The 15,002-nt window shown below is 45.8% G+C and overlaps 1 protein-coding gene across 1 annotated transcript in view; it reads left to right on the forward strand.

Annotated features, from left to right (window-relative positions):
• Positions 1-15,002, forward strand: part of SMDT1 (single-pass membrane protein with aspartate rich tail 1) — a 64,544-nt gene that overhangs the window by 38,901 nt on the left and 10,641 nt on the right. The window contains exon 2 of the mRNA XM_088443901.1: positions 3,178-3,318. Within this exon, the coding sequence (XP_088300027.1) occupies positions 3,178-3,315 (138 nt within the window). The 3' untranslated portion in view covers positions 3,316-3,318. The remainder of the gene's footprint in view (positions 1-3,177; positions 3,319-15,002) is intronic.

Genomic DNA, 15,002 nt, shown 5'->3' on the forward strand with positions numbered 1-15,002 from the left:
GGCCGCCAGCCAATCAGGGAGCATCTCCGTCGGAGCAGCTCCCTGTTTGGCTGTATGCGGCCAGCATGTGTGTCCCATAGACTTCTATGGTGAGAAATCCCCATAGACGTCTATGGTGGGAGCCGCTACATCGTAGCCGCAAGATTAACCTCAATCTTGCGGCTACGATGTAGCTGCAAGATTAACAAAAGACCAACAAAGCCCTGTGCTGGTTCTTAATATACAGGGGCCCTCAACAAATTTTGCCCCTGTATTTTTAGAACCAGAACAGGCTTTATAAAGCCCGGGGCTGGTTTTGCTTTTGGGGAGGGGGTGCACGTCATTTTTTTTTTTTTTTACATTTAAAAACATTTTACATAAGTACACACAGAAACATGTACATATCTCATGGATATGTGCATGTTTCTGTGTTAATCTGACCTGCTCAGGATGTACTCGCTAGCCTGAAGCAGGTCTATTATTTGGGGACTTTTGGTAATCTTTTTTTTTTTTTTTTCTGTTTGCGAGTCTGAAACAGACACTCTATTACATTGGGCGAGTTGATTGTTTTCAATGTGAAAACATCTGGATGCGAGTTTGAGAATGGAGAGTTTTAGTAACTCTGAAAAATGCGAGTTTTAGTGAACAGACACCCTATTACATTGGAGAGTTGTGAAAAATTGCGAGTTTAGCACCAAACTCGCAATTTACCAAAACAGACACCCTATTACACTCCAAAAATATACTGCTAGGTTAATTGACTCCTAACAAAATTACCCCTAGTGTGTATGTGTGTGAGCATGTGGTAGGGAATATAGATTGTAAGCTCCATTGGGGCAGGGATGGATGTGAATGGTAAGATATTCTCTGTAAAGCGCTGCGGAATATGTGCGCGCTATATAAATAACTGATAATAATAATAATAATAATTACATTTGGCCCATAGTATCCTCTCACTCATGTTGTCCCCACATATTGTAAAACACGTGGCGCCGCGTACCGGAAGTGCCATGCGTTCCACTGTGTGGAACGCACCCCAACCGGAAGAGACATGGCAAAACACACTAAACATCCAATCAGCATGTCAAAACTCACAGTAGCCACCCGCAGGAGCGTCAACAGTAGCCACCCGGAGGAGTGTCAACAACAGCACTCGGGTTCATAACAACTTGGAAGCCCGTTATGCACAGCGCCGCAACCCGGAAGTGTCATGCGCTCCACAGCGTGGAACGCATCACAACCGGAAATGACGCGGCTAGCCGTGCACAATTGCTAGGCTGCGCATCAAACAAACGCTGTTGATATATATCAGATGGCAACATCACAGTCACGGATCAGACTGTTGGACACAACACATCATAATGCTGATATTGACCCAATAGGTGAAGCAGGGCCAGGATATACCTACTAACGATAGCATGCACTAAACGTAATGGTTGTAATAAATAAATAAATATTAACAATAAGGAAAAAATAATTAAATAACTGTGCCAGCATAGCTAAATATTCAATGTGCACACACATATCATAGTAATGCGTGTACATATCGTAAAAAACAAATATGCACGTACATGCCCACAAGGACACATGTACCCACATATACACGCTTTTCACCGCAAAAAAATATTATAGGGGTGATATTCATTTAGGCCTCTTGGTGCCACAGTGTCCAACTTGAATATCCATCTGGCCTCCATTTTCTTCAGGAGGCCAGATGGATATTCAAGTTGGGACAGTTTTTCTACTGATTGGTGAGTGCCCATTTTTTGTTTTTAACCTGCGGTGGACCAACTGCCATTGTTCAGTGCCTGACGTGATTGCTAAAATAAAAATGTTAGACTTTTAATGTACTATGTGTCACCCCCTTTATTCCGTTTTTTATTTAATATATATCTATCTATCGGACCGGCACTCCAAAGTCCATATCACGTTGCCTGTGTGCCTTTGCTAAAAATTGAATACTTTGATAAACGTGTTCTCCCACCGGGGATGATAAAGAAGTTTGTAATGCCACAAAGTTTCGAGGTCTGTAACGAGGTTACGGACCTCGAAACGTTGTGGCATTACAAGCTTCTTTTTTGAAAGACCGGTAGTGCCGTGCAGTGCTCTTCATCCCTGGTGAGAGAACACTTTTATCAAAGTATTCAATTTTTAGCAAAGGCACACAGGCAATGTGATATGGACTTTGGAGTGCCGGTCCAGCAGAGAGAGAGACAGAGAGAGACAGAGAGAGACAGAGAGAGACAGAGAGAGACAGAGAGAGACAGAGAGAGACAGAGAGAGACAGAGAGAGACAGAGAGAGACAGAGAGAGACAGAGAGAGACAGAGAGAGACAGAGAGAGACAGAGAGAGACAGAGAGAGACAGAGATAGATAGATAGAGATATATATATATATATAGATATATAATGAATAAAGGGGGTGACACATAGTACATTAAAAGTCTAACATTTTTATTTTAGCAATCACGTCAGGCACTGAACAATGGCAGTTAGTTCACCGCAGGTTAAAAACTATAATGGATTTCTCCAGCAAAGCAGCAAGTTCCTCAACAGAGTCTCATAGACCAGGATAGTCACCAAGCCAAGCAGCGCTCCTACGCATTTTGTCACATGGACTTCATCAGAGGGCATGGCGTCATCCAGACACCTTATTTATAGGTCACAAGCAAATGTAACGTCCAATTGCAAATGTAATAATTAATCTCTGTGAACTAATCAACTGCTAGCCTGTTATCTCAATTAAATTAAATTGCATGAATAAAAAAGCAGTCGTAAAAAACTTGAGTACACGTAAAAAACAAGGAATGGCATCATTACATGGAGTATTATCAGCATATTACACAAGGTACAGTGACTTTCATCATGCTATAAGTAGAATAGTATTCGTTATCATAAAATGACTGAATACTTTTCTTATGCAATTTTATACAGAATCCTTAGATAATTAGGGATCTAACATACCTACATCATGTGGAAACACTCACATGTGTCGCCAAATTGCTAGAGACAAAGCAGTGAAAATTTATAGTTGCAATGTGGTTTTTTTTTTTTTTTTTATAACTGTAATTCTCCTTAAATTAACTGGGCAGCTTTATTGTTCTAAACTTTCTTTACTCAAGGAGCCATGTAAATTTACTTTGATACTTTGTCTTTTTTGTTATATCTGTGCAAATCTGATTTTCACTTTTCTTTCCAGGTAACCTTTGGCTTACTAAGGGTCTTCAGTGTTGTAATTCCCTTCTTGTACATAGGAACGCTTATCAGCAAGAACTTTGCTGCCCTTTTAGAAGAGCATGACATTTTTGTTCCAGAGGATGATGACGACGATGATTAGAAGGTATTTAGTCCTGCAATGTAATAACAGATACTACTTCAATAAACTTGATCATGGTAGCTGTTTAAGAACAGACACGTATGATTTAAACACATTATTTTCCCATAGGGCACATACTTGATTATTGGTTTGACCACAAGTCTCCAAAAGAAGCAGATTAGTATAATTTTGAAGGACTTTAAGATACACCCAATTTAGATGAAACAGTATTGAAATGAAAGTTTAAGACAGGGTCGTAACTAGGGTGGTGCAATGTCCCGTGGCACAGGGCACTGCAGGAGAGGGGGTGCTGTTTGGGCATGTCAATTTTCTGTTTATAATCATTCTCACTTGTAGCTTCCTCTTCTTTTATCCCTGGCATTTCTTGACTGTCCCTATATCCTCCCCCGCTTACTCCCACTTAGTTTGGCCACCTCCCCCAAGCACCTTCATCACACCCTCTTCTTTTATTTATTTATTTTTTTATTTACACATTTCAAAATACTGTCATACCTGGGACTCAAATCCATAACCTCTCACATGGCAGTCAGACACCTTTACACATGGAGCTATATGCCTCATAATTTTTGATTGCAGCCCATGAGGCTGCCATCAGAAATTGTGGAAATTTTGTGTTTGCGTCTACGTCCCTATTTGAGGGGGAAGGGGGGGGGGGGGGGCGCGCCAATGATTTTCTGGCCCAGTGCCCCAAAAAGTCTGGTTTAAGCTACTGAGAACTCTACGTTGTATTTTAAAGAAAAAAATAGTGTTGTATCTGAAATAAAACAACCAGTTGTTACATAAAAAATTAGCAAAGATAAATGCCATGAAAAAGACATTGCTGAAAGCCTGATTATACTAAAAGTATTATAATTTTAGCAAAGATAATCGGTTATCTTCATCCTCTAATTCTTCATTTGTCAAGCTATAGAATCTATATAATAATCTAAGGTCTGTCTTATCTCCAACATGCACTCTCCTGCTGCAGCAAGCACCTGGACAGACCTTAGCCTGGGGACTGCTCTGTGTCAGGAAGGGGGTAAGAATATACAGTGGGGGTGGGCAGAGAGGGATGTGGGGCGGTACAGAGCCCCCAGCTCTATCCTGACCCACATTCCTCTCAGCCTGGAGCAGAATTTTACAAACCAAATTTCACCTTCTAAAAAGAACCCTTTATCAGTCCACATTGATTTCCTACCCAGTTCCAACTTAAATCCGCCGTGGATTACAAGCACTGTATACGTCCCGTGTATGTTTTTTCATTAAAAACTATTTTATTTTTTTTTTAAATTCTGTGGGATCCCCCCCCCCAAAAATTGATAACCAATACTATGACTTGAAGCCTAGGCTGGTAGTGAAAAAAAACAGCCGAACATAGTGCCTGGGGGTCCCTCCATTAACCAGCACTAGACTAGTTGGTGACACAATCTAGAGGAAACCTGCAATGTGAAGATCCTTTACCATGATTCTAGGCAGGTCCCCAACACTCGCGCACCCCCCCCCCCCCCCCACCCACCCACCCAACACTGGGGCTCATCCTGTATCAGTGTAGCTGTGAGTATGGACTAACGGTGTAAAAAGAGTAATAAAATGAAATACACTGCTGTAAGAATGAAAGGGGGCACCAATTGGCTAGAGCAGGGCAATTCCCACGCTCTGACCAATCAGAGTTCTTCCATTCTTTCCGGTGGCAGTCCTAGGGACCTGTGCAGTACTTTAGACCAACCTGCCTGTCAGAGGCAGGTCATTTTGTTTGGCCTTGTTTGGTATGCCGCACCTTCTGAACCTGCCGCTTGGTTAGTTAGTGGTTTCTATTATTGCAATGGGGGAAAGATTGCATTCTCTGTTCTAAAGTGTGGCATCTCGGCGGTCCTAAATTGGATTCACTCCTGCCAGGATGTCACAACTGCCGCTTAGTGAATATACCCCAAACTGTAAGGCTCCAAGAGTATTTCAAATAAATCATAACAGTATGAACAGCACTCTCAAGTCAATTATGTAATAAAACTAGTATTAGAAATTCAAAGTTCCAGCCCACATATCTACATGTAGAAAAAGTGACTTTTTAGGTAGGACATCAGGGTCCATAGGGTATCCACAGGTTACCTTGGGGTATTGGTTATGATGCCAGGCATCGGACACCACAGAGTTAAATTTTCATCCTTCCAGGATGCACTGGGGTCCCTCTCCTATACCCCGCCCCCGAGCCAAGGTATCTCAGTTTCGTTGGTGTCCGGCCAGGAGTCTGATCACTTGCAAGCAGAGTGGGGCTATAATGGTCCCTGAAGTTTTCTACAAGCAGCTGTGGCTGCACAAATGAGCTGTACAGAATGGATAGTCAGTGCTGGCGTCCATGCTGCCGCTCCTACACCCCGCCGGTACTGATCTGGGGATGCTGGTAGGTATCTGGGGTCACAGCTAGCGGTAACCCCGGATTACCTGGACTGTGGCCGGATTCAAAGGGGCAGGTAAGCGGCGGGTACCCGCTGGTAACAGTCCTGTAGGTCAACAGGCAGGGGGATCCCTGTGGACAGGCTGCGTGTGGAGCCAGGTATTAACCTGCGCTTCCACTAGACCACCAGGTACAGCGGGCCGCAGCATGTGCGGTACAGCGTGGCATCCCAGGGGTTAATAGCATGCCTTCCCTGTCTAACAGCCGGCGCCTCCCCCGCTGCACAGTGCCTCACCACAGCGGTCTAGCGGGCTGTGTCAGCACTACTCCCCCGGGCCCGCCTCCTCTCTGCTCTTCGGCGGCCATTTTCTAATGAAGTGTGCAAACGCTGTTGGAAGCTGATACAGGTGGCATCGCAGTCCGGATCCCTCCGCATACCTCTTCAGAGTAAGGTCAGAGTATGCTGCACTGTTTCCTAATGGGCTCTGGGCCTGATTCAGACCTGCTCGCGAGCGCTGTGCGCTCGCAAGTGGGTCGATGGTGGCCCAGTGCGCATGCGCACGATGGAGCCGGCTCCGGCATGCGCGAGACCCGGATAGTGACGGGCAATCCGTCACTCCGGGTCTCGTACCTAAGGGGGCGTGCTGTCTATGTTGAGTGACAGCACACCCCCTTTGGTGGGCGGCCGGGGGCGTGGCTCCCAAACGGAGGCGTTCCCATGGGAACGCCTACCGTCTGGGGCCGGCCCCACTGACATCACAAGTGATGTCAGTGGGAGTGCTTTCAGCTCTGTTACAGCCGAAAGCACTCTGGGGCTTGCGGCAACTAGACCCAACCACAAGGGTCTCGTCGCAAGCCCGATGGTCACGATGGTCTTGACCATCGCGACCATCTTCCTGGCCGCTCGCTATAGCTGTGGGTGGTCACCCACAGCTATGCGAGTGGCCAGGAGGCCGCTCTGAAATACAAGAAGGACGGCCCTAGTTCAGAGCGATCGCTCTGTCAGAGCGTCCGGCTCTGAATCAGGGCCTCTGTGTCTGCATAGTTGATTTTAGTGCTGATAGTGCAGGGATTTTTTTCTGCATTGTATGTGACTTAATGCTAGCGCTGTCTGCCTGTACTCTCTCACTTCTGACTGTCAGCTATTTTACTATCCCTGCTCTTCTTTTGCAAAAGCCCTTGCGGTGCGGTGCTGCAGGGTATTCATTGCCTCACAGTAAAAATATTGTCTGAGGGGAGTCGCATACACTCCGTTACACTCATGTCTGAGAGTGAACGTGAATTTCCTCTCCAGCTAAAGTGTACCGCATGTACTGCACCAATAGCGGAGGGTGGGGGGCACACTGAAGGTTTAGCTGTCATGTAATATAATTTCACGCCCGATTTCTGTAACTGCGTCAGTGCAGGAACCGCCCTGGGCTTGTTTTGTTAAGGCACTTACAACCCTTGTGGGCCAGCTGGCGACGCCCCCTGCATTTCCCCAAATGGGGTAATGCAGCAGTCGGTAGGGTAGGGTCATCGCCCATGCTGTTCCCTAGACAGCTGATGCTACCCCAGTGTCTCCCACTTTCGCCCCCCCCAGGTCTCCCAGGAACCTGCGTGGGTAAACTCATTGTCCAATACGTTACAGCACCTGACGGATGTTTTACAGGGGGATTCATCATTGCGGCCTTTAATGTCTCAGACAGCTCATTATGATGAGGATGACATAACGTCTGATGACGGGGAGTTTTTTTACCCCCTCAGACCAGGAGCTCCCACCTACTAAGGAGGTGGAGTCCAAGTCTAAAATATTTATACCTGGCCTTATACGGGCAGTCCGTGCGGCCTTGGTTATTAGATGACGATCCCCCCTTGTGGCCAAATCTAAATATGCCTTCTTTATGGATATTAAGGGTGATTCCACTGTATTCCCTCTATCTGGTCAGTTTAGTGGATCATTTAGAGGAGGTGTGGAAAATCCAGATAGGCGGTACCAGCCTCAAAAACGTTTTGCTTTTGCATACCCCTTTTGCGGATAATTATTATTTCAAATGGGAAGCCCCTCTGCAGGTGGATTCTCATGTCACACGCCTAGTGAGGAGTGCTACATTGCCCATGTCCTCCTTAAAGGATGCTACGGATCGCAAGGTGGAAATATGCCTGAAATTCATTTATTCCCTTGCAGGGGGGGGCATCCAGACCGGCATTGGCCGTGTGCTGGGTTGCCAGAGCCATGGAGCATTGGGCTGATAGCTTGGAGATGTCTCTAGATGCTGACTCGTCACCTGAGCAGATGGAGTTAGTGGGTAACCTCAGAGACTCAGCTACGTACATGAGGCAGCCTTAGATATAGGGCTCCTTACTTCCAGAATCTCCTCAGCAACAGTGGCTGTGTGCCGCACTCTCTGGTTGCGTTCTTGGAAAGTAGATGCAGATTCCAAAAAGGAATTGGAATGTTTGCCTTTTAATGGAGAGCTCCTGTTTGGCCCTTATCTGGACAAAATTGTGGCCACTCTGGCAGCAGCTAAGTCTGCGTGTCTGCCATCGATGACAGTCCCATCAGGGTCTGGTACTTCGTCCTTTCGGCCCTATAGGGCCCAGGGTAAGTTCAAAGTGCAGTCCTTTCCTAGACAGGTAGGGGCCAAGAAATCTGCCAAGCCAAAGAAGCAGGCTTGGAGTACAAGACATCCAACTCCCAAATCCGACGATAAGCCCTCAGCCTGACTGGAAGGGCCTCCCCTTGGGGGACCCCAAAGTTGGAGGCCGGCTTCTTCAGTTCGCCCAGTGCTGGTGTCTCACAACCGTAGACACTTGGATAAGAGAAGTGGTCTCTCAGGTACGCCCTCTCCTTCCGGCGGAGGCCTCCCAGACAGTTTTTCACCACGGGCCTTCAGTTAGTCCAAGACCAGGCCTGGGTATTCCGGAAGGTGATCCACTCTATGCTCCAGGCTGGAGTTATAGTGCCGGTCCCGTTGTCCCAGAGAGGATCGGTGTATTACTCCAATGTTTTTCTGGTACAGAAACACAGAGGGTCTTACAGGCCCGTCCTCAACCTCAAATCACTCAAAAAATTCTTGAGGGGTCCTCTGTTGAGGATGGAGACCCTGCGTTCCATCATTTTGGCGATTGAGCCGGGGGATTTTATGGTGTCGCTAGATATTCAGGATGCTTACCTGCACATTCCCATTGTCTCAGCACACCAGCGTGTCCTCAGGTTTGCAGTAGGAGACATAATACTTTTAATTTCAGGCACTGCCCTTTGGTCTGGCCACAGCGCTTCGAGTGTTTACCAAAGTCATGGCAGCCCACCTGCGGATGCAGGGGGTCCGCTTGTTGCCCTATCTGGACAACCTTCTGCTGTTGGCACGGTCTCCGGAGATCCTTCAGCACCATCTGCAATTGACAGTCTCTGTGTTGCAGGCTCATGGCTGGCTGATAAACTGGAAGAAGTCATCCCTGGTGCAATCGCAGAGGATACTCCATCTCAGAGCCCTGTTGGACTCCCAACATCAGAGGATCTTTGACGGAGGAAAAGTTCTCTGCATGACAGGCAAAAGTACGCAGTTACCTGCAGAGTCGCCGGGTATCTATTCACTCGGCGATGAGGTTACTGGGTTTTAATGGTGTCTATGTTCGACATGGTGGAGTTTGCCCAGTTTCACTCCAGACCTCTGCAGAAGTTGATCCTCTCCAGATGGAATGGGTTGCCCCACCGGATAAAGACAGACAATGGTGTTGTCACCGGAGGTACGTCTGTCGTTAGCCTGGTGCCTGCAGACTACTGACCTGAACAGGGGGCGCCCCTTTGGATTGCGGACTGGGTCCTTCTGACGACGGACGCCAATCTTCGATGTTTGGGAGCAGTGTTGGGTCCACACTTCTTCCACACCGTGCAGGTGCAGTCTGACAATGCCACCACGGTGGCTTACATAAACCGCCAAGGAGGAACCTGCAGTCAGACTGCCCTGACAGAAGTGTCCTGCATTCTAGCGAGGGCGGAAGGCAATCTCCCTGTCATCTCTACAGTGTTCATACCAGGAGCCCTCAACTGGGAAGCAGACTTTCTCAGCCGTCAAGACATGCATCCAGTAGAGTGGTCTCTTCACCAGGTGGTGTTTCAGCTACTGGTGAACAAATGGGGCCTTCCAGAAATGGACTTCATGGCCTCCCAACACAACAACAAGCTTCCTGTGTACGGGTCAAGAACAAGAGACACAGAGGCACTTCTGGTAGATGCTCTGTCGGTCCGGTGGACCTTCCCGTTTGCGTACCTCTTCCCTCGTTCCCCCTTCTTCCTCAAGTGATTCGCAAATTCAAGCAAGAAGGCGGCACGCCCCTGCTGATAGCTCCAGCGTGGCCCAGACGGCACTGGTACTCAAATCTCAGGAGCCTGTCCATATATACGCTCCGATGCGGTTGCCTCTACGTCCGGACCTGTTGTCTCAAGGTCCTTGCCATCCCCCGGACCTGGGCCATCTGTCTTTTGATGGCGTGGCTGTTGAGACTGCCCTCTTGAGGTCCAGGCGTTTTTTCCAGCTTTGTTGTTAACACCATGCTCAGAGCTCGGAAGCCAGCTTCTGCAAGAATTTACCACAGAGTTTCTTTGGTGTCGACCTAAAGGCTATGATCCTCAGGTTTTTAGGATATCCAGGATCTTGGCTTTCCTACAAGCTGGCTTAGATCGCGGCCTTCGCCTTGCTTCACTGAAGGTGCAGGTTTCCGCCCTCTCAGTGTGGTTTCAGAATAGCTACACTTCCTGATGTCCACGCTTTTATGCAAGGTGTACTTTGCTTACAGCCTCCCTTTGTTCCACCTGTGGCTCCTTGGGACTTTGCTGTGGTCCTTTAAGGCTCTCCAAGGACCACCATTTGAACCACTGGGCTAAGTGGATTTAAAATGGCTCACAGCTAAGACTGTGTTTCTTCTGGCCATTGCCTCGGCCAGAAGAGTGTCGGATTTGGGGGCTCTTTCATGTCTCTCCCCCCCCCATTCCTAATTTTTCATAGGGACAGGGCAGTGCTGCACACTCTCCCTGGGTTCCTACCTAAGGTGGTATCTAGTTTCCACATCAATGAGAAAATTATAGTACCTGCCTTTAATTCCTCAGACCTATCTGCTGGTGAGGCCTCCTTGGATGTGGTACGGGCTCTTAGGATTTATGTTGACCATACCAGTTCATTTAGGAATGAAATTCTGTTAATGTATGGGAGCCAATGACAATCGACTATATGGTCTTAAACACTGGAAAATGGCCAAAAATTATTAACCAATTTGACCAATAATTTTTGGCCATTTTCCAGTGTTTAAGACCATATGGTCGATTGTCATTGGCTCCCATACATTACCAGATTTTTATTCCAACCAGACAGATATCTGACTGATGATTGTAGAGTGTATGCCCAGCATATGATGTATTGACCACATAATGTCTGCTTGATTATGGAAAAGGTGGTGGTCCAGCATACCTTTTATGGATTGCTATTGGGCAATCGTACATCTAGGGATGGGGGTCATTGTCATTCTAAAAGGCCACTTTACTGTTTGGACAAAAACGCTAAAACATTATTATTCTTAATTTATATGGTGCCACAAAGATTCTGCAGCACCTTACGAAGTACATAATCACCATTTTTTCTTGTGTGCTCATTTGTTTAACAGTACAGAACAATGTAGGACAAGGACATGGTTTATAAACCTTTTTGCATAACACTGAAATAAGAAGCAGGGTGTCGGCAACCAAGCATTAGGTGCCGTTTGGGGAATTAGGAGTAAATGATGGTATAAGTCGGGGGACAGAGAAGCATGTGAGGGGGAAGGGCCCTGGTCTGTGAGAGTTTACATTCTAAAGGGGCAGTACAGACGGTGTAATGGTTAGCTTTACTGCCTCACAGCACTGAGGTCATGGGTTCGATTCCCACTATGTCCCTAACTGTGCGGAGTTTGTATATTCTCCCTGTGCTTGCGTGGGTTTCCTCCGGGTACTCCGGTTTCCTCCCACACTCCAAAAATATACTGGTAGGTTAATTGGCTCTCCTCAAAATTGACCATAGTGTGTATGTTTGTGAGCATGTGGTAGAAAATATAGATTGTAAGCTCCACTGGGGCAGGGACAGATGTGAATGGTAAGATATTCTCCGTAAAGCGCTGCGGAATATGTGTGCGCTATATAAATAACTGGTAATAAATAAAATAATAAAATAAATAAAGGAGGGGGGCACAGAGACAGGGGCGACAGAGATCGGGTAGTTAGTGAGGAGGGAACAGTGGGTTAGGATGAGAGCTGGAAAGCTGAAATTAATCTCTATCTATATTCTAAGTATAATGCACACGTGTATGTGTGCATATATGTATATACTAGTCACGCGCACACACAAGGTGTGTGTGTGCATTGCACTGAGATATAATCTGTTTCTCTCTCGATCTCTTTCGAAAGTATTCACAGCGCCTTCACTTTTTCCATATGTTACATGGAATAAATTCATTTTTGTCCTCAAATTCTACACACAATACCCCATAATGACAATGTGTAAAAAATTTAATTTTTTTTGTTTTTAGATTTCTGCAAATTTAATTAAAAAAAGACAAAAAAAAAAAAAAGAAATCACATGTACATAAGTGCTCAATACTCTGATGCACCTTTGGCAGCAATTACAGCCTCAAGTCTTTCTGATTATGATGCCACAAGCTTGGCACACCTATCTTTGGGCAGTTTTGCCCATTCCTCTTTGCAGCACCTCTCAAGCTCCATCAGGTTGGATGGGAAGCGTCGGTGCACAGCCATTTTCAGATCTCTCCAGAGATGTTCAATTGGATTCAAGTCTGGGCTCTGGCTGGGCCACTCAAGGACATTCACAGAGTTGTCCTGAAACCACTCCTTTGATATCTTAGCTGTGTGCTTAGAGTCGTTGTCCTGTTGAAAGATGAACCATCGCCCCAGTCTGAGGTCAAGAGCGCTCTTGAGCAGGTTTTCATCCAGGATGTCTCTGTACATTGATGCATTCATCTTTCCCTCTATACTGACTGGTCTCCCAGTTCCTGCTACTGAAAAACATTCCCACAGCATGATGTTGCCACCACCATGCTTCACTGTAGGGATGGTATTGGCCTGGTGATGAGCGGTGCCTGGTTTCCTCCAAACATAATGCCTGGCATTGACGCCAAAGAGTTCAATCTTTGTCTCATCATGGTCTGAGAGTCCATCAGGTTTTGGTGAATTGCCGCAGAGATGCTGGTCCTTCTGGAAGGTTCTCCTCTCCACAGAGGAATGCTGTAGCTCTGACAGAGTGACCATCGGGTTCTTGGTCACCTCCCTGACTTAGGGCCCTTCTCGCCTGATCGCTCAGTTTGGCTGGCCGGCCAACTCTAGGAAGAGCCCTGGTGGTACCAAACTTCTTCCATTTACGGATGATGGAGGCCACTGTGCTCGTTGGGACCTTCAAAGCAGCAGATATTTTTCTGTACCCTTCCCCAGATTTGTGCCCCGAGACAATCCTGTCTCCGAGGTCTACAGACAATTCCTTGGACTTCATGCTTGGTTTGTGCTCTGGCATGCACTGTCAAGTGTGGGACTTTATATAGACTGGTGTATGCCTTTCAAAATCATGTCCAATCAACTGAATTTACCACAGGTGGACTCCAATTAAGCCGTAGGAACATCTCAAGGATGATCAGTGGAAACAGGATGCACCTGAGCTCAATTTTGAGCTTCATGGCAAAGGATGTGAATACTTATGTATAAGTGCTTTTTTAGTTTTTTTTTTTATTTTTTTTTTTTTTATTAAATTTGCAAAAATCTCAAAAACTTTTTACATGTTGTCATTATATAGAGTATTGTGTAGAATTTTGAGGACAAAAATTAATTTATTCCATTTTGGAATAAGGATGTAAAATAATGTTGAAAAAGTGAAGCGCTGTGAATACTTTCCGGATGTGTGTTTATGTATGTCAGTGTTGGCCAAAATTGCGGACACTTTTTGAAATTTGAATGTTTTTCAAGTTTGAATGCCTATAGAAACTGTTACACTTCATGCAGTGCAATGATTCTTATATCAAATGAAATTAAATTTTATGCTAAATTCAACAGAATAAACAGAGGTCAAATATTTGCATTACAAGGGAAGTTATGCAGTGAAAAAAACATTTAGGGTGAAAATCCCTGTGTACTTATGATGTTACTGTCCTATCCGTATTTCGTTGGGTATGCTTTATTTTCAAGACTGCAGCACAGCGACGTGGCATTGAACCAACCAATATTTGGAGTTCTTCCTTTAATATGTGGTGCCATGAGACAATTATAGCCTCAATTAATTGTCTTTAATTGGATGAACGCCTCAGATGTACCAGTTTTTTCAAACGGAACCACAAATGTTCTATGGGGTTCAGGTCTGGGCTGTTTCCTGGCCATTCCAGCACCTGTATGTCATTCTCCATGAATCACTGTTTGCGTATCTATGCAGTGTGGCAGGGAGCCGAATCCTACTGGAAAAAAAATGGGGCGTTATCTGGAAAAAGATCCCTGATAGAAGGTAGAGGTTTTGGTTGTAGGATGGTGTCAATGTTGTTTCTGATCATTGTGCCATCTATGACATAAACGAGGCCTACAGCATCTGCAGTCATACATGCCCAGATCATAACACTTGTAGGATTCTTGGTTGTCACTTGAATGCAATCTGGATGTACCTCTTCCTCGATGCGACTTCTCACATTTTCTCCCATCGCTACCAAACATTGATATCTTAGTTTTGTCACTCCATATCATTTGTTTCCACTGACCTGTCCATGCAAGGTGTTCTTTTGCCCACTGTAGTCGTTTCTGCCGCTGCTTTTTATTCAGCAGTTGCTTTTTTCGGGGAATCCTACCTTTTTAGGTCAACCTCCGTTGGTCTTCTCCGTACAGTTCTTGCACTGACAAAAACAAGTTGCACTCAGTTCACTGCTAATGGCCACAGATGACATCCATCTCATTTGTGTTTCCTGATAGCGTAAACAAAACTTTCGTACTCCTGATGTCACATTCCCACCAACTCTCAATTGCTGCATACGAAAGACCATTTTCACGTAACCCCACAAACCTGGATCTCTTCCTGGGTGACCAGTCGCCACTTTGCCTTGGACGACATTGTTGTATTTATTTTTTACACCGTCAATAGCACTAAATAATTCACACACACAAACATCCAACCGTAATTGCACTTCAGTAACCAACTTTATTCTGCAAAATGAAACAGCCAAACTGACCTCTCCCACCTTTGAACATGACCTTGCACCAGCTCATAAACAGCTGATTGGTCCTCAGAACGACTATTCCGATTGGCTGGTAGTAGCTGCTACTACA

This window comes from Taudactylus pleione, unplaced genomic scaffold (genome assembly GCF_031769625.1).
Source record: "Taudactylus pleione unplaced genomic scaffold, aTauple2 ptg000336l, whole genome shotgun sequence".
NCBI lineage: Eukaryota > Metazoa > Chordata > Amphibia > Anura > Myobatrachidae > Taudactylus > Taudactylus pleione.